The sequence below is a fragment of the Bombina bombina genome, chromosome 4 (assembly GCF_027579735.1).
Source record: "Bombina bombina isolate aBomBom1 chromosome 4, aBomBom1.pri, whole genome shotgun sequence".
Taxonomy (NCBI): domain Eukaryota; kingdom Metazoa; phylum Chordata; class Amphibia; order Anura; family Bombinatoridae; genus Bombina; species Bombina bombina.
In genome coordinates this window covers 253,451,348-253,471,857 of record NC_069502.1, presented here as the reverse complement: position 1 = coordinate 253,471,857, position 20,510 = coordinate 253,451,348, and the positions used below count along the sequence as shown (strand labels likewise).

At 41.2% G+C, this 20,510-nt stretch overlaps 1 protein-coding gene across 1 annotated transcript in view; it reads left to right on the top strand.

Annotated features, from left to right (window-relative positions):
- The window catches only part of LOC128656156 (FERM, ARHGEF and pleckstrin domain-containing protein 2), a 243,117-nt gene that overhangs the window by 24,616 nt on the left and 197,991 nt on the right, over positions 1-20,510 (top strand). The window contains exon 2 of the mRNA XM_053709896.1: positions 17,281-17,508. Within this exon, the coding sequence (XP_053565871.1) occupies positions 17,305-17,508 (204 nt within the window). The 5' untranslated portion in view covers positions 17,281-17,304. The remainder of the gene's footprint in view (positions 1-17,280; positions 17,509-20,510) is intronic.

The following is a 20,510-nucleotide window of genomic DNA, read 5'->3' as shown; positions in this document are numbered from 1 at the left end:
GATTGGTGAAGTCGCAGCAAAGGCTGGGGCTGGGACTGTAAGGGGGTTAAAATTGTAAACGGCTCCGGTTTCCACATTTTTTTATTTTTTTTTTCAATTAAATGTTTTATTGATTTTCAAACCAAATAATATAGCATTAAAACATTTGTGCTCTAACAGAGTATATATGCATTAACGGAGTTACATTGAAAAGCTGATAGAAATATCAACAGAAAAATCTGCACACTCCACTTAGGGATGTCAGCTCATCGCATTGCTTAATGAAACATCACCACTTGAAGTATTATAAACATAAAATACAGGAATAGGGTATACAAGATTGTAGTTATAGTAGTTCACTTTGTTAAATGATCACGGACTTCATTGCTCCCACAAGAAAATAACATCAGCAATAAAATCCTGTTTGCCATTAAACACATAATGTATCCTCTCTAACTCTAGGACATGATCTACCTCATGCGTCCACATAGTGACAGTGGGAAGCACACATTTCTTCCAAAACCGAGGAATCAGGCGTTTTGCACAGTTAATCATACATTGGAATAATAGTTTCCTATATTGACAGGGGATTTTTGGAGTATCATTCAGTAAAATGATGTTGGGTGAAAGTGTTATTGCGGTCCCTAGTTTAGTGTTAATCTTTTCTGAGACGCCTGACCAGAATGCACTTAAGAGTGGACAGGACCACCAGATATGAGATAGGGTACCCGTCCCTCCACAGTGCCTCCAACATAGAGAGGAGGAACTCGGGTAGATACTATGGAGACGGTGTGGGGTCAAATACCACCTAGAGAGCAATTTGTAATTCATTTCAGCTATAATTATGGAAATAGACGATTTTTTTGTCTCACTAAATATATGGCTCCATTTAGGTTCTGTCAAAGTTTCGTGTAGTTCTACCTCCCATTTAGAGATATAAGAAGGTTTTTTACTGGGAAAGGAGCCTCGTAGTATCTTATAGATAATGGAAATGTGTGACCTGGTGATTGGGAGTAGTACATAATGTTTCGAAGGTGGTGAGGGGTCTAACAAGGTCTTGTTTGTGGGGGCTAGCAAATATAGCATGTCTGATCTGAAAGTACGGGAACCAGAGGTGAAAAGGGGGTCCCAGTACTTGAGAAAGCTCGGATTGTGGACGTATCGTACCCTTATCTAACACTGTATGGACCGGAATATTTGTGGGCACGCCATCAATACGTGGAGTCTGTATCGCAGTGGAATCAAGCATACTCGAATTGTTCAGGATGGGGGTTAAAGGGGACATAGGGCTAGAAATTTTAGCGTCTTGGGACAGAATTTTATCCCAGACTCTTAAGGAGGCTGCTACAAAATAATTTGTCCTGACCCCCAAGGGTCTCGCCTTAGGGGGGATCCAGCATACCTCACCCAGGGGGTGACCTCCTATCAGACTGCACTCAAGCTGAACCCAGGGTTTGTTCGGATGGGAGTGTTTCCAGGCAGTAATACGTGCTAAGTGGGCTGCTTTATAATAATCTATGAGGTTTGGAACCCCCAAGCCCCCATCCTCCCTACTAAGATATAATGTATTCCTAGCTACTCTTGGTCTTTTATGTGCCCAGATAAATTGTTCAAACCATCTCTGTTGTTGAATTAGATAATGTGTGGGGAGGTCCAGTGGGAGAACTTGACACAAGTAAAGGAATTTGGGGAGAAGGTTCATTTTTATAGCATTGATGCGGCCCATCCAGGAGAGGTGTCCCTGTTTGTGCCAGTTATTAAGGGAAGTCAAGGTCTCTTTTTGTAAGGGAGAGTAGTTAAGGTCATAAAGATCCGCCGGATTGGCGGATACATAAATTCCCAAATAGCGTATTTTATTTGTAATCTGAAAGTTGGTTTGGTTAGTGAGAAAGACGCGTTCTTCCTCAGAAATATGTAGGGGCATCAACATTGATTTTCCCATATTAATGGTAAAATTGGAGGCTTGTTTGAACTCATCCAGTTCTGTGAGAAGGGATGGTATAGAGGAGAGTGGGGAGCGAATCGTAAAAATAATGTCGTCCGCGTAAAGGAGGCACTTTTGCTGGTTCCCATCAAAAGAGACCCCTTGAATATTATTATTGGTTCTAATCCTGGTCGCCACTGTCTCCACTACTAAGGCGAACAGCAGAGGGGATAAGGGGCATCCCTGACGTGTACCATTTTTTTATAGGGATTTGGGTGGATAGTGTGTTATTGGCAGAGATTCTGGCTGAGGGGTTATGATATAGTGCCTTTATTCGTGATATTAACGCCTCCGAAAAACCAAACTTCGACAGAGTGGCCCAGAGGAAATCCCAGTCCACCCTATCGAAGGCCTTCTCCGCATCTGTGGACAATAAAACCAAGGGGGATTTGGAGGAAATAGATGAAGACAGGGTTTGTAGGACCCGTATTGAGTTGTCCTTAGCCTCCCTACCTGGAATGAATCCCACCTGATCTGTGTGTATAAGCAGAGGGAGGATTCTATTTATTCTTGTCGCCAGTAATTTGGCATATAGCTTCATATCTATGTTTATTAGGGAAATAGGGCGGCAGTTGGTGACTTGGTCTGTTGGTTTACCGGGTTTAGGAATAACAGTAATTGTAGCTCCCAGTAAGGACTGTGGTAAGAGGTTTGTATTGTCGATGGAATTGTATAGTTGAAGAAGGTGAGGGCTTAATTGGGACTTGAGGTGGTGGTAAAATTTAGGTGTAAAGCCATCTGGGCCTGGGGCCTTTCCTTGGGGGAGGTTCTTAACTGCCACTAGGAGTTCCTGTAAAGTGAATTGTGAGTCCAAGGACTCACATTGCTCTTTAGTTAGAGTGGGTAGTTGCGTCTGAGCTAGAAAATTATCGATAAGTCTGTTTTTATGTGGAGTATCCAAGGATGGGAGGTTATATAGGGAAGTGTAGTACTCTGCATATTGTTTAACTATATCGGGGTTAGAAGTGTAAGAGGATCCAGCGGCATCCACTATTTTGGGAATAAAAGATCTATAGTTTTTCTTCTTGAGGGATCTGGCCAGAAGGCGTCCTGCCTTGTTACTTTCAATAAAGAATTTGGATTTGGTCGTAATTGCCCTGAGGTGGGCATTTTTAATCAGGTATTGGGTAAGTGCTTCCCTGGCCTGTTGTGACTGTAATAAAAGCTGTGGGGATTTGGGGTTTTGTTTTAGCCTACGTTCTTTTTCCTGAAAATCAGAGGTCAGTGATGTATAGAGTGTTGCTCTTTGTTTACGTAGTTTGTGTGTGTGAGTTAATATAACGCCTCTAATGTAGCATTTGTATGCCTCTCAATTATTAGTTAATGAGGTCTCAGCTGGATTGTTAAATTTAAAGAATTCAGTTGTTTTCTCTATTATATCAGTAGTTATCAGGGGATCTGTTAATATCTGGTCGTTAAGTCTCCAGTGTTGCTGTTGTTGAGGCCTTGCTGACCATTTGAAAGTGGAGAGGACCATGCTATGGTCTGACCAGGGGGTATGATGCAGTCGGGAGTCAGAAAGGGCTGTCAACATGTTTTGATCACATAGTATGTAGTCTAGGCGTGTGTAGGAGCGCTGCGGGTTCGAAAAAAAAAGTAAAGTCTCTCTGTGTTGGATGTCTAACTCTCCATGTGTCAAGAAGGGAATGGCTCGTAATGCCTGCCAGTTGGCTTTGATAAGGGTATTCCGAAGGTATGATTTGCCCGAGGACGTATCTATATTTGGGTTGATAGGAAAATTGAAGTCCCCTCCTAGTATTATGGGTCCCTTGGAGATGTCTATGATATGATTACTAACTTTACGAAAAAATGAAGGTGGGGGACGTATTGGGGCATAGATATTAGCTAAGGTGAGTGGTCTACCAAAATACAGTCCTACTAAAATCAGTATTCTACCCTCTGGGTCTTGGTACTTGTCCAGGAGCTGGAAGGGCGTTCCCTTTCTGAATGAGATACTAACCCCATTATGCTTCGATGGGCCTGAGCTAAGGAAGTGTTGGTCGTAATAGAGGTGTGAAAGGGAGGGTTCGTTTGCTTTTCTAAAGTGAGTTTCTTGGAGCATAATTATGTCTATGTATTTTTTAAAGAAATCGTGGAAAGCAATTGACCGTTTCTGGGCGGATAAGAAACCTTGCACATTCTGAGTGGCAATATTAAAAGCGCTAACCTGGGATTGTATGATCCTGGGGGATTGAGTGGTGGTCTGTGCACAAGACATATTTTGATAAAGCTATACCAATACAATGACAAGTAGACTATACTCTATGCAATCGCTTTTGGAACAAAATATAAAGTGTCGGAATTAAGAAGGGAAAAAGGAAAGAAAAAAAAAAGGATAAAGAAAAGATAAAAAAAAAAGAGGGGAAGGGGGGGAGAGGGTGGGGAGGGGAGAGTCTTAGGGGGTATAGGGAAATATATAATAAGAAGAAGGTGAATAGAGGGGATAAAGAAAGAGTAATGTATGCAACAGTAGGGGAAATCACGGCTCAACGGAGCCCACTCCAACGGGAGTTTAAACAGTATATACATTAAAGGGTATTCAACCTCATGAGTAGAACCGCATTGTATAACTTAATACTACGCATTAAAACATAATGAAAACAGTGCAAAAGAAACCTAAAAAAAAGAAACAGGTTAATATAACAGTTTGCAACCAGGGCTGATTATACTCATGGCGTAATACACTCAACCTAGAAAAAGAGCACTCATGGTGACATTTTGAACTAGACAATACGACAATGATATTACAGTGCATAAATTTCAAATCTTCACACTTATTGAGTCCAGGAACAGCATAATTAAAAAGAAAAACAAAGGTGAGAGAATATTGTAAATTAAGTCTCAAGTAGGGAACTGCTGGTAATTCCCATCTCTGGGTTGTTCAAATTTCCAGACTTAAGAAGAGTCACTGAGCCTGGAGCCCGCATAGATAACACGGACTCCACTCCCAGGGGTCTCTGTTTCATACTCACAGGGCTGTAGTCTCAGGAAAGTTTTTTGAATCCACAGAGTCAGACATCTTATCAGGTAACATCTTGAGATTTAGGGACTGCAGGATTGTCTGTCTTCTTGCTACGTTTGCTCGCAATTTCGGACCACAGCCCTTTTGATGGTTGTGATGGTGGAGGTGGGTTAGTAGCGGTAGGGCTAGGAACCTGGGCCTCCAATGGTGGAAGGCCCAGCTGCTTGCAGAAATTCGCCGCCTGAGATGGATTCAAGCATTCATATCGTTTCCCGTTCTTGATAACTTGCAGGGAGACTGGGAAACCCCACCTGTACGGGATCTTTATGGAGCGGAGATGGGATGTAAGAGGAGCATATTCTTTTCTGATTTGGAGTGTCCTGGCAGACAAGTCCTGAAAAATCTGAATTTTTGCCCCCATGTATGAGAAATTGGGTTGAGACCTTGCAAGCTGGTACATTTTTTCCCTGTCTCTGAAGCTTTGGAAGCAAATTACAATGTCTCTAGGGGGCTGATTATCGCTAGGCTTAGGACGTAGAGAGCGATGGGCTCTCTCCAGAGGCACTGCGTCTATCACGCGTTGATCAGCTATTGCTAAAGATTGAAACATATTTTGAAGATGATCATGAATATCTTCAGCCTTCACGGACTCGGGCACACCCCTAATGCGGAGATTGTTCCTTCGTGCCCTATTCTCCATGTCGTCCACCTTGTTTTCCAACTCTTTGATCTGTGTGCTCTGATCTTCTAAAGCGTGGGACATGCCAGACATTTCTTTTGCCCATTCCTCTCTGTCATCTTCCAAGGCCTCCACGCGGAAGCCCAGCTCATTGATATCCCTCTTTAAGTCGGCACACTCACTTTTAATGCATGATTTGACTTGATTTATTAAATCCTCTATGGCTCTCATAGTGACCGGGCTGTCTTCACCCCGCGCAAAACTGGTTGGTGAGGACTGTGGCAGCTGTGAATCATCAGGGCCCTCAGAATGATATTCATCCTCGCTGTGCACTTGAGAGGTTTCTGGCTTTTTCTTTCTATCGGTACTTTTAAAGAAAGTACTCATTGTGCTGGGGGTTGTACTTTGCTTCTGATTTTTCTCCATTTTGGTATTTCTGCGAAGCGCCATCTTATGGCCAATGCTCCCACGAGGGGGTCTAATCTGGGCAAAGCTTAGAGTTCAAGAGAATGAGTTGCAGGCAGTATGGTCTGTAACAGAGTCCCTCTGAGAATAATTGTACCGCCTGGCGGATCAAATTTAGATCATTAGGTTAGGGCAATAAAAGTGCATATGTAGTCGAAGCAGAAAACAGCTGCAGCAGTAGGAGGCACATATATAAGTGTTGGTGCTTGCCAGGGACAGGAGAGAGATAAATAGGAAGGGAAAGCGTTCATATCTTCCCAAGGCTTATGTTATAAGATGAAAGACTCAGTCTGGCCTTAAGTAATAAAGGACATTTGAAAGTTCAATGTGACTCTATAGGCTATATTTAGATGAGGAGTCGGGTCGCATTGTTACTTGATCTTTTCAGGAGTGGCTGGGTGCGTGTAGCGGGCCGCCATGTTGTCTTACCCCTCAGTTGCTGAGTCAGAGGTAGGGAGGAAAAAGAGCTGCCAAGATAGCGATAACACAGTTGCTTAAGGTATCGAAAGTAGCTAAAGGTGTCCCCGCTAAACCTTTCAGTTGGACACTCTTTGCAGGTCTGTGCTGGGTCCCAGATCTATCCTGGGAGAGGACGTCTCATGAGGCGGGTGCTGTTTGCGGCCTGTGCGGTCCTCCGCAGGTCTGTTTAGACGGGCTCCCGCCCGCTGTCAGGGTCTCAGAATGCTGTAAGCATTTGTCACATTGCTTATAGGCACTTTTTGAGCGATCGGCTCGGTGTAGGCTGTTCCCGGAGTGGGTCTTCGTTGCTGCCGTTGTCGGAGCTCTAGTGTGGTGCGACCATCTTGGACGCCCGCACGCTCCGCCCCCTCCCGGTTTCCACATTTTAAGGGTTAACAGCCTGAAATTTGGGGTGCAATACTTTGAATGCTTTAAGACACTGTGGTGAAAATTTGGTAAAGATTGGATAATTCCTTCATAGTTTTTCACATATTCAGTAATAAAGTGTGCCCTGTTTAACATTTAAAGAGACAGTAACGGTTTTGTTTTAAAATGGTTTTTGTGCTTTATTATACAGTTTAAGCCTGTTTAACATGTCTGTGCCTTCAGATAGATCATGTTCTGTATGTATGGAAGCCAATGTGACTCCCCCTTCTAATATGTGTGATAATTGTGCCATAGCGTCCAAACAAAGTAAGGACAGTACTGTCACAAATAGTAAAGTTGCCCAAGATGATTCCTCAGATGAAGGAAGTAGACATAGTTCTACATCATCTCCTTCTGTGTCTACACCAGTTTTGCCCACGCAGGAGACCCTTAGTACTTCTAGCGCGCCAATGCTTGTTACTATGCAACAATTGACGGCAGTAATGGATAACTCCATAGCAAATATTTTATCCAAAATGCCAGCATTTCAGAGAAAGCGCGATTGCTCTGTTTTAAACACTGTAGAGCAGGAGGGTGCTGATGATAAGTTTTCTGTCATACCCTCACACCAATCTGAAGTGGCAATGAGGGAGGTTTTGTCAGATGGGGAAATTTCTGATACAGGAAGAATTTCTCAGCAGGCAGATCCTGATGTTGTGACATTTAAATTTAAATTAGAACATCTCCGCGCATTGCTTAAAGAGGTGCTATCTACTCTGGATGATTGTGACAATCTGGTCATCCCAGAAAAATTGTGCAAGATGGACAAGTTCCTTGAGGTCCCGGTGCACCCTGATGCTTTTCCAATACCGAAATGGGTGGCGGACATAGTGAATAAGGAGTGGGAGAAGCCAGGCATACCTTTTTGTCCCTCCTCAAATATTTAAGAAATTATTCCCTATGGTTGACCCCAGAAAGGACTTATGGCAAACAGTCCCTAAGGTCGAGGGGGCGGTTTCTACACTATTGACCATTCCTATTGAGGACAATTCTGCTTTCAAAGATCCTATGGATAAAAAATTGGAGGGTTTGCTTAAAAAGATTTTTGTACAGCAAGGTTACCTCCTTCAACCTATTTCGTGTATTATTCCTGTCACTACAGCGGCGTGGTTCTGGTTCGAGGAACTGGAAAAGTCGCTCAGTAGGGAGACTCCATATGAGGAAGTCATGGACAGAATTCACGCACTTAAGTTAGCTAATTCCTTTATTTTAGATGCCGCTCTGCAGTTAGCGAGATTAGCGGCGAAAAATTCAGGGTTTGCAATTGTGGCGCGCAGAGCGCTCTGGCTAAAGTCTTGGTCGGCGGATGTATCTTCCAAGACAAAATTGCTTATTATCCCTTTCAAAGGTAAGACCCTTTTTGGGCCAGAATTGAAAGAAATTATTTCAGACATCACTGGGGGTAAGGGCCATGCCCTCCCACAAGATAGGCCTTTCAAGGCTAAGAATAAGTCTAATTTTCACTCCTTTCGCAATTTCAGGAACGGACCGGCCTCCAACTCTGCAGCCTCTAGACAAGAGGGTATCGCTTCCCAGACTAAACCAGCTTGGAAACCGATGCAAGGCTGGAACAAGGGTAAACAGGCCAAGAAGCCTGCTGCTGCTACCAAGACAGCATGAAGGGGTAGCCCCCGATCCGGGACCGTATCTAGTAGGGGACAGACTCTCTCTCTTTGCTCAGGCTTGGGCAAGAGATGTTCAGGATCCCTGGGCACTAGAAATAGTCTCTCAGGGTTATCTTCTAGAATTCAAGGAACTACCCCCAAGGGGAAGGTTCCACATGTCTCGCTTATCTTCAAACCAAATAAAGAGACAGGCATTCTTACATTGTGTAGAAGACCTGTTTAAAGATGGGAGTGATACTCCCAGTTCCAATGGTGGAACAAGGTCAGGGGTTTTACTCGAATCTGTTTGTAGTTCCCAAGAAAGAGGGAACTTTCAGACCAATTCTGGATTTAAAAATTCTAAACAAATTTCTCAGAGTTCCATCGTTCAAAATGGAAACCATTCGAACGATTTTACCTACAATCCAGGAGGGTCAATTTATGACTACCGTGGATTTAAAGGATGCGTATCTACATATTCCTATCCACAAAGATCATTATCAGTTCCTAAGGTTTGCCTTTCTGGACAAGCATTACCAGTTCGTGGCTCTCCCATTCGGGCTAGCCACTGCTCCAAGGATTTTCACAAAGGTGCTCGGGTCCCTTCTAGCGGTTCTAAGACCAAGGGGTATTGCAGTGGCACCTTACCTGGACGACATCCTAATCCAAGCGTCGTCTCTTTCCAAAGCAAAGGCTCATACAGACATTGTTCTGGCCTTTCTCAGATCTCACGGGTGGAAGGTGAACGTAGAAAAGAGGTCTCCGTCGACAAGAGTTCCCTTCTTGGGAACAATAATAGATTCTTTAGAAATGAAGATTTTCCTAACAGATGTCAGAAAGTCAAAGCTTCTAAACGCTTGTCAAGTTCTTCACTCTATTCTGCAGCCTTCCATAGCTCAGTGCATGGAAGTAGTAGGGTTGATGGTTGCAGGAATGGACATAGTTCCTTTTGCTCGAATTCATCTAAGACCATTACAACTGTGCATGCTCAAGCAGTGGAATGGGGACTATACAGACTTGTCTCCAATGATTCAAGTAGATCAGATGACCAGAGACTCACTCCGTTGGTGGCTGACCCAGGATCACCTGTCCCAGGGAATGAGCTTCCGCAGACCAGAGTGGGTCATCGTCACGACCGACGCCAGTCTATTAGGCTGGGGCGCGGTCTGGGATTCCCTGAAAGCTCAGGGTCTATGGTCTCGGGAAGAGTCTCTTCTCCCGATAAACATTCTGGAACTGAGTGATATTCAATGCTCTCCGGGCTTGGCCTCAACTAGCGAAGGCCAGATTCATAAGATTCCAGTCAGACAACATGACGACTGTTGCTTACATCAACCATCAGGGGGGAACAAGGAGTTCCTTGGCGATGAGAGGTGTCCAAAATCATCAAATGGGCGGAGGATCACTCCTGCCACCTATCTGCAATCCACATCCCAGGAGTAGACAACTGGGAGGCGGATTATCTGAGTCGTCAGACTTTCCATCCGGGGGAGTGGGAACTTCACCCGGAGGTGTTTGCCCAGTTGACTCAATTGTGGGGCATTCCAGACAAGGAATCCTTGCTACGGGTCCAGATCCAGGGATCCCAAGGCGACTCTAGTGGATGCATTAGTGGCGCCTTGGTCCTTCAACCTAGCTTATGCGTTTCCGCCGTTCCCTCTCATTCCCAGGCTGGTAGCCAGGATCAAACAGGAGAAGGCCTTGGTGAATCTGATAGCTCCCGCGTGGCCACGCAGGACTTGGTATGCAGACCTGGTGAATGTCATCGGCTCCACCATGGAAGCTACCTTTGAGACAGGATCTTCTAGTGCAAGGTCCATTCGAACATCCAAATCTAGTTTCTCTCCAGCTGACTGCTTGGAAATTGAACGCTTGATTTTATCCAAGCGCAGGTTTTCGGATTCAGTGATAGATACTTTGGTCCAAGCCAGAAAACCCGTGACTAGAAAGATTTACCATAAAATATGGAAAAGATATATCTGTTGGTGTGAATCCAATGGATTCTCATGGAGTAAGATTAAAATTCCCAGGATCCTTTCCTTTCTCCAAGAAGGTTTGGATAAGGGATTGTCAGCGAGTTCTCTAAAAGGACAGATTTCTACTCTATCTGTCTTGTTACACAAACGACTGGCAGCTGTGCAAGATGTTCAAGCTTTTGTACAGGCTTTGGTCAGGATCAAGCCTGTTTACAGACCTTTGACTCCTCCCTGGAGTCTAAATTTAGTTCTTTCAGTTCTTCAAGGGGTTCCGTTTGAACCCTTACATTCCATAGATATCAAGTTATTATCTTGGAAAGTTCTGTTTTTGGTTGCTATTTCTTCTGCTAGAAGAGTTTCTGAATGATCTGCTTTGCAGTGTGACCCACCCTATCTGGTGTTCCATTCAGATAAGGTTGTTTTGCGTACCAAGCCTGGTTTTCTTCCAAAAGTTGTTTCCAACAAGAATATTAACCAGGAAATAGTTGTTCCTTCTTTGTGTCCGAATCCAGTTTCAAAGAAGGAACGTTTGTTACACAATTTAGATGTAGTCCGTGCTTTAAAGTTCTATTTAGAAGCAACAAAGGATTTCAGACAAACTTCTTCTCTGTTTGTCGTTTATTCTGGCAAGAGGAGAGGTCAAAAGGCTACTGCTACCTCTCTTTCCTTCTGGCTGAAAAGCATCATCCGATTGGCTTACGAGACTGCCGGACGGCAGCCTCCTGAACGAATCACAGCTCACTCTACTAGGGCTGTGGCTTCCACATGGGCCTTCAAGAACGAGGCTTCTGTTGATCAGATATGTAAGGCAGCGACTTGGTCTTCTCTGCACACTTTTGCCAAATTCTACAAATTTGATACTTTTGCTTCCTCGGAGGCTATTTTTGGGAGAGAGGTTTTGCAAGCCGTGGTGCCTTCTGTTTAGGTAACCTGATTTGCTCCCACCCTTCATCCGTGTCCTAAAGCTTTGGTTTTGGTTCCCACAAGTTATGGATGACGCCGTTGACCGGACACACCAATGTTGGAGAAAACAGAATTTATGCTTACCTGATAAATTACTTTCTCCAACGGTGTGTCCGGTCCACGGCCCGCCCTGGTTTTTTAATCAGGTTTGAAAATTTTCTTTCTTTATACACTACAGTCACCACGGCACCCTATAGTTTCTCCTTTTTTTCTCCTATCAGTCGGTCGAATGACTGGGGGGGCGGAGCCTGGTAGGGACTATATGGACAGCTTTTGCTGTGCTCTTTGCCATTTCCTGTTGGGGAAGAGAATATTCCCACAAGTTATGGATGACGCCGTGGACCGGACACACCGTTGGAGAAAGTAATTTATCAGGTAAGCATAAATTCTGTTTTTATTAGATACGCAAAAAAACAGGAGATAAAATAAAGGGATGTGCAATTAAAAACAATAGCTGCCTGGGGAGTCATAAAGCATATATCTTATATCACTATAATGTCTGAATGTGACAGTTTGAGGTTGTTGTATAGATAGGGTATAAACAATTTGGAATATATTGTATAATAGACCTCTACAATGTTAAGGATAACACCGTTACTCAGTGCTAATTGTGTCAACACAGTAGTTAGTTATCTCTGCTTGTGTTAACCACAAATTTATTGCAGGATAAAGATATGTCCCATATTGTTAAATTGTTACCCAAAATAACTTGTTAACAAGAAGTGTTTAAAGTTACATAGAGCACATAAATGTGGGCAGGGCATAAACCATTGATTCACCAGTCAGTGTGCTTGGTGCATACTTAGGTATTCATGTTTGTCTGTTCATTATCTCTCAGACTAAAACATTATACCTTGACCTTAAATGATAAATTTGTAATCATATGTATAGTGAACGATTGGTTTGAACCACTATCTCTTCTTATATAGTAATTATCAAATAAAGCTAATAGCTCATGATTTGTAGTAGTTATTAGGTGAAGTAAGTGTTTGAAAATTCATTGAAATTACTAAGAAGATAGGTTCTATATATGCATGCTAAAACACTTGCCGACAGTCTACAATCAGCTCCAGGTTACTCCATATATCTTATTATGGTTAAAGTGAGTCAAATCACAGGTACTAATATTAACCAGCGAGCATCTGGTACAATATTACCAAATAAACCATTATTAAAATAGCGTTAGATAAAGTTATTTATTGATTGACTGTATGACATATATTCTGTGACATATAGGGAACCAGCCCTGTTGCTGTGTTATTCTATATTATAGTTTAAGTATAATACCGTTGTTAAGACAGAAACCAGTATCTGCTTCTGCTCAATAAATATACAGCATGCGTGATTGTATCATTGACCCTAGCTGTGTGATTTACTTTTGTAGCGTTAATGAGTTTGCTCAATCGTTACTACATACATATTAAGTCAATGCTTGTGGTTACACTAAGGTTTTAAGCAGTATGTGCTGCAGCTAAATAAATGTACAATAGGTGTAATTATATATTACTATTGTTTACACCGTGGTTTCAAGCGTTATGTGTTTCAGCTGAATAAGTATACAGCAGGTGTAATTATATTACTAGCCCGCAGCTGTGTAGCTTGCCTCTATGGTGTTAATACAGCAGTTCGGTAGTTCCTATGCAAATTATCCACAGCGGTGTTTGACTGATATCTGTGCTTACCCAGCAAGGTTAAAAGTTTTTCTGTGTTTAGACATCATGTTATTTAGCATATGAAGTCTGTGTATACATATAGGCTGCTTTGTACTTAGCTGCTAGAATTATTCGTTTCGGTCACAATACTGCATATACAGGGAGTGCAGAATTATTAGGCAAATGAGTATTTTGACCACATCATCCTCTTTATGCATGTTGTCTTACTCCAAGCTGTATAGGCTCGAAAGCCTACTACCAATTAAGCATATTAGGTGATGTGCATCTCTGTAATGAGAAGGGGTGTGGTCTAATGACATCAACACCCTATATCAGGTGTGCATAATTATTAGGCAACTTCCTTTCCTTTGGCAAAATGGGTCAAAAGAAGGACTTGACAGGCTCAGAAAAGTAAAAAATAGTGAGATATCTTGCAGAGGGATGCAGCACTCTTAAAATTGCTAAGCTTCTGAAGCGTGATCATCGAACAATCAAGTGTTTCATTCAAAATAGTCAACTGGGTCGCAAGAAGCGTGTGGAAAAACCAAGGCGCAAAATAACTGCCCATGAACTGAGAAAAGTCAAGCGTGCAGCTGCCAAGATGCCACTTGCCACCAGTTTGGCCATATTTCAGAGCTGCAACATCACTGGAGTGCCCAAAAGCACAAGGTGTGCAATACTCAGAGACATGGCCAAGGTAAGAGAGGCTCAAAGACGACCACCACTGAACAAGACACACAAGCTAAAACGTCAAGACTGGGCCTAAGAAATATCTCAAGACTGATTTTTCTAAGGTTTTATGGACTGATGAAATGAGAGTGAGTCTTGATCGGGCCAGATGGATGGGCCCGTGGCTGGATTGGTAAAGGGCAGAGAGCTCCAGTCCGACTCAGACGCCAGCAAGGTGGAGGTGGAGTACTGGTTTGGGCTGGTATCATCAAAGATGAGCTTGTGGGGCCTTTTCGGGTTGAGGATGGAGTCAAGCTCAACTCCCAGTCCTACTGCCAGTTTCTGGAAGACACCTTCTTCAAGCAGTGGTACAGGAAGAAGTCTGCATCCTTCAAGAAAAACATGATTTTCATGCAGGACAATGCTCCATCACACGCGTCCAAGTACTCCACAGCGTGGCTGGCAAGAAAGGGTATAAAAGAAGAAAATCTAATGACATGGCCTCCTTGTTCACCTGATCTGAACCCCATTGAGAACCTGTGGTCCATCATCAAATGTGAGATTTACAAGGAGGGAAAACAGTACACCTCTCTGAACAGTGTCTGGGAGGCTGTGGTTGCTGCTGCACGCAATGTTGATGGTGAACAGATCAAAACACTGACAGAATCCATGGATGGCAGGCTTTTGAGTGTCCTTGCAAAGAAAGGTGGCTATATTGGTCACTGATTTGTTTTTGTTTTGTTTTTGAATGTCAGAAATGTATATTTGTGAATGTTGAGATGTTATATTGGTTTCACTGGTAAAAATAAATAATTGAAATGGGTATATATTTGTTTTTTGTTAAGTTGCCTAATAATTATGCACAGTAATAGTCACCTGCACACACAGATATCCCCCTAAAATAGCTATAACTAAAAACTACTTCCAAAACTATTCAGCTTTGATATTAATTAATTATTATATGAGTTTTTTGGGTTCATTGAGAACATGGTTGTTGTTCAATAATAAAATTAATCCTCAAAAATACAACTTGCCTAATAATTCTGCACTCCCTGTAATGTGATGCTGAATCAAGATCTATAATATTGTAGGACGGCGTTTTGCCAAATATTTAGTGATCAATGTTTTGCTCCTCACTGTGCTAGTTTGTGAAATTACCGTTAGCAAGATATCTAGATACCATTGTTCTAAAATGCCTAATAAGCGTTTTAGTCTGAGAGATAATGGACAGACAAACATGAATACCTAAGTATGCACGAAGCACACTGACTGCTGAATCAATGGTTTATGCCCTGCCCACATTTATGTGCTCTATGTAACTTTAAACACTTCTTGTTAACAAGTTATTTTGGGTAACAATTTAACAATATGGGACATATCTTTATCCTGCAATAAATTTGTGGTTAACACAAGCAGAGATAACTAACTACTGTGTTGACACAATTAGCACTGAGTAACGGTGTTATCCTTAACATTGCAGAGGTCTATTATACAATATATTCCAAATTGTTTATACCCTATCTATACAACAACCTCAAACTGTCACATTCAGACATTATAGTGATATAAGATATATGCTTTATCACTCCCAAGGCAGCTATTGTTTTTAATTGCACATCCCTTTATTTTATCTCCGATTTTTTTGCGTATCTAATAAAAGTTATGTTTTAATTACTCAAGCGTACTCCCCTTTACCAATTGGTACTCTATCCTCTTATTAAATATATACACATTTTGTGTCACAGATGACTACAAGAGTGCTATTTGTGTATTCTTTCATGGTCTTTTGGCCCATGTTCTCTCCGTTGCTCAGTGTGCCTAGTGGGATGTGGCTGCACCTCACTGACGAGGCCCACAATAGGCTGAAACGTACATCTGGGGTTTTGCTGTTTCTCTTGTTCAGAGAGGCATTTCCTGGTATTTAGGGATTGGACTGCACTGTTAAGTCAGGATCAGACTGATAAACTACAGGAAAGTTCTTCTCTATGAAAGGCACATGTTGAGCAAAAAGAGGCTGCTCCTTGGGTGGTAACTAGCCATAGAACAAGCTATTATGCGAGTATGTCATTTTAACACTAGAGATGCTGGGTCAGGGGCAGTTTAAGCTCTGGACCAGCAGTTCACCTTTTCGAGAGTTTAAACTTGGTCTTGTAGAGTCACTAGTGTTGAAATGTCATACTCGTCACCATTTTCAAAAAATGTGTTTTTGTGTCTCTTTAGGAAAAGTGGGACAAGCATATTTTTACATAAAACCTAGAGATGTTTGTTTCAGCTTGCGGCATAACTGCCTCATTAATACTGTGTATCATAAAATATCTACAGCATTTCTATTCCATGTATATTAGATAAATGACCCTCTTGATACTAATGAACACATATGTTGTAATGCATTGTCACAGCACTAATAAGCAGATGATTTGGTCTAATCTTTTTAGTTATTTGTCTGATGGGAATATTGCTTGTAATTTAAAGTGACACCATACAAACACGCCATCATAATGTATTCCTAACTGCTTCATCTCTTGCTGCCTATTGTGAGTACTTATTATCTCTAATGGGCAATTATGTGAGGGCTGGAAGTGATTCATTGATGCTAAAGAGTAGAATTACACAATCCATTTAAGTACATAAAAAAAATAGATGATGTAAAAGCATTTACTCTGATTTTGAAATGAGTGTTAGATATATTTTTTTTTTTCTGTCCATTTTCAAAATTTGTTGTTGCCAGCCCGTCGGCATTATGTGACGGGTATCAGCCAATCACGGACTTGTGTACATATACACTCTGAACTTTTGCACATACTCATTAGAAGCTTCTGCCTCAAAAAGTGTGCATATAAAAAGATTGCACATTTTTACAATGGAAGCAAATTGGAAAGCCTCTTAAAATTGTATACTTTAATGTATCTTATTTTTTTCCTTTTTTAAAATGTATTTTAGATCCACTTTTGTATGAGTAGATTTATGTAGGATTCACTTTGTGACCAGTAGTAACCTTTTAGGAGCATTTTTTTTGTAGTGCATGAGGTATGTTTAGCCCTGCTTTAGAAGCCTGGGCCTGTGTGCTGGGTACACAGACCCACTAATGCTTTCTTCTAACATGGAATCGTGTTTGCTATAATTGTTGCCTCAGGCTTGTTCTGTGTGCATCACTGTCAGGACCAAGGGTGCCAAATCGCTTGATAGAGCTTATTACTTCCCTGTGAATGAATCTTTCCATTTGACACATGCATATAATAGAGTTTACTGTGATGGATAATTCTCTGGCATGCCTCACTAAAAAAAGAGCATAACATAGCAGTGAATATATTAAAAAAAAAAAAAAAGATTTCTATTAAAAGTAATCAGTTTACAATATTTTTTTGTCTTCTGACTTAGAATCATCCTCATAAACACAAGCTTTTATGTAATTAGAATTTTACCTATTGGTGATTCCTTCTCTTTTCTTTTTACACCTTAAAGGCGTCAAGAGACTTGTTTATCAATATGGGAGAAATAGAGGGCTCTTACCGAGAACTGCAGACGCCAGGGGTCCGTTTGGGAGCACAAAGGAACACTGGAATTAGTACTCTGGAACCTGGACAGAACCTCAGTACTGCACTGTCGTCTTCACCGCCAAAGACTCTGAATCATGAGCAGCGCTCGTCGGTGCTGCTGCTGGATGGCAGTGCGCTTCCTGTGGAAATAGGGGTATGTGCATAAATAAGTTTTATTGGCAGGAATTTAGTCAAAGTATCGACTCTCTGAATAACATAAAATGTAACTTTGATAAAAAAGGTAATCTGTGCAGAAGGCTCTAATACACTTTACATTTGGGTCCATAATTAAAAATTGTTAAAGATAATTAGACTTTCTCAAACTATTCAATAATGTGTTTACATAATTCATATATAATATCTTTGTGCTAACTTGAGTTTTTTAATGAACATACATTAGAGGAGGATTTCATATTTTTTATTTTTTTTTATTTTATTAAAGGGACACTGAACCCAAAAATTTTCTTATGTGATTCAGGTAGAGCATGCAATTTTAAACAACTTTCTAATTTACTCCTATTATCAATTTTTCTTCGTTCTCTTGCTTTCATTATTTTAAAAAGAAGGCATCTAAGCTATTTTTCTGGTTCAGAACCATGGAAAGCACTTGTTTATTGGTAGTGTACCCACCAATCGGCAAGAACAACACAGTGTGTTCAACAAAAATGGGCCGGCATCTAAATTTACATTCTTGCATTTCAAATAAAGATACCAAGAGAATGAATAGAATTTGATAATAGGAGTAAATTAGAAAGTTGCTTAAAATTACATGCTCTATCTGAATCATAATAGAAAAAATTTGGGTTCAGTGTCCCTTTTAACTTTTAATCTAAACCATTAATCTTTGTTAATTCTTCTGAGTGATGGATGTTGCTAGAACTTTTATATTGTAGTAAATTTCATAACGCTGAGTCGAGGTAATATCTTTAGTGACATGCTAACTGCCCTGCATGCTATAAGAAGCTTAAATAGGAAGGCCTATTTGTTTACATTCTGAATGGAGTGGTGGTGAGTAGCAGCTGGTATCCTCAGCACAGGTTTACTCAGAATCGTAAGCAGATGGACATAGGATAAGCTGTCCTAACAAGCTTTGCTCTTTTTACCTCAGTTTAAATCCTTATTCTCTAGTATCAGGGTGCAGGACATTTCTCTTTAAGAAGCAATCGGCATGTGTGGGTATATGTGTGTGTGTATGTATGTGTATGTATATGTGTGTGTGTGTGTATATATATATATATATATATATATATATATATATATATATATATATATATATATATATATATATATATATATATATATATATATATAATATATATATTAGTGTGTGTTTGTTTATTTCTTTATTTCTCAAGCAGTCATGTTCTGATTCCTTCTTTTCATTCACGAGAGGGTGTTAAGTGTACAACTAGACTTCATGTTTTTATTGCTATATTACATATTTTAATACATTAACATTTAGAAAATGCTTTAACAGTTTTATGTATATATGCTACTGTGATGTACTGCTTTGCTCAATGTTTAAGGGCCATTAAAGTGACTGCTGATCAGGTCACTGGCCATCTTTTCCTGCTTGGGCAAAGCAGTTGTCTGCTGCTCCCGAATGGTACTTTAACAGTGTGTTTAACCTCTAGACACACACAATTTGTGCTTGGGTAATAATTTAATGTTTCATTTGTAATTATTTTTTTTTGTTAATGTCATTTTTAAATACCTAGGAACCAATTCTAGTTGGATCTATTGGATCTTAGTGTCTGGCATTCAGATTTCAGTAAAACCTCTGTCTAACACTATGAAAGAAAATATAAATTGTTGCAAAAGCTTAAAGAGGCAGTAAACATTCATCTATTTGTCATCTAAAGTTTTTATTGAAAGTAAAATACATATTACATTTTTTTTTATATATAAATTAAATGCTTAATTTTAAATTTTACATCTTTAAATGAAACTTTGTCAATCTTTGTTGCCCTTTATTGCTCCTCAGCGAGTTCTTGCTTTCAAATAGAAGTTGAGGAGCTGCGCATGTGTTCTCTGCTGTGACAAGCTGTCATGTAAATCGTGAAGTTCTTGGCTTTGTGATTCACATGACAGCCGGTGTAAGAGGTGTTAGGACTATTCTTTGTATTTTTCCTTGCAAGTTTAATAAAACCCCCTACTCAAAGTGAGCAATTCTACAAGTACAGCATATGGTATGACATTAACTCCGACTTACGCTCCAGTTTCTGTGCGCTGCTCTGCCGAATCAAAATTTCCGGCAGTAGCTCAACAAGTGAAGAGTAAAGCAGCGCACACCCATAATAATTCAATGGCGCGATCGATTAATAGATGTAAGAGGATGCAGTAGGGCCTGGGACCAGCAGATTCAGTGAGGGGCAGTCATAAGAAGAGGCAGAAAGAAAAAATTAACGACAGAGATATGATAAATAATTTAAAATACTAAGGCCTAGATTTGGAGTTCGGCGGTAGCCGTCAAAACAAGCGTTAGAGGCTCCTAACGCTGGTTTTGGCCGCCCGCTGGTATTTGGAGTCAGTGATTAAAGGGTCTAACGCTCACTTTTCAGCCGCGACTTTTCCATACCGCATATCCCCCTACGCCATTTGCGTAGCCTATCTTTTCAATGGGATCTTTCTAACGCTGGTATTTAGAGTCGTTTCTGAAGTGAGCGTTAGAGCTCTAACGACAAGATTCCAGCCGCCTGAAAATAGCAGGAGTTAAGAGCTTTCTGGCTAACGCCGGTTTATAAAGCTCTTAACTACTGTACCCTAAAGTACACTAACACCCATAAACTACCTATGTACCCCTAAACCGAGGTCCCCCCACACCGCCTCCACTCGATTAAAATTTTTAACCCCTAATCTGCCGACCGCCACCTACGTTATACTTATGTACCCCTAATCTGCTGCCCCTAACCCCGCCGACCCCTGTATTATATTTATTAACCCCTAACCTGCCCCCCACAACATCGCCGCCAGCTACTTAAAATAATTAACCCCTAATCTTCCGACCGCAAAGCGCCGCCACCTACGTTATCCCTATGTACCCCTAATCTGCTGCCCCTAACACCGCCGACCCCTATATTATATTTATTAACCCCTAATCTGCCCCCCTCAACGTCGCCGACACCTGCCTACACTTATTAACCCCTAATCTGCCGA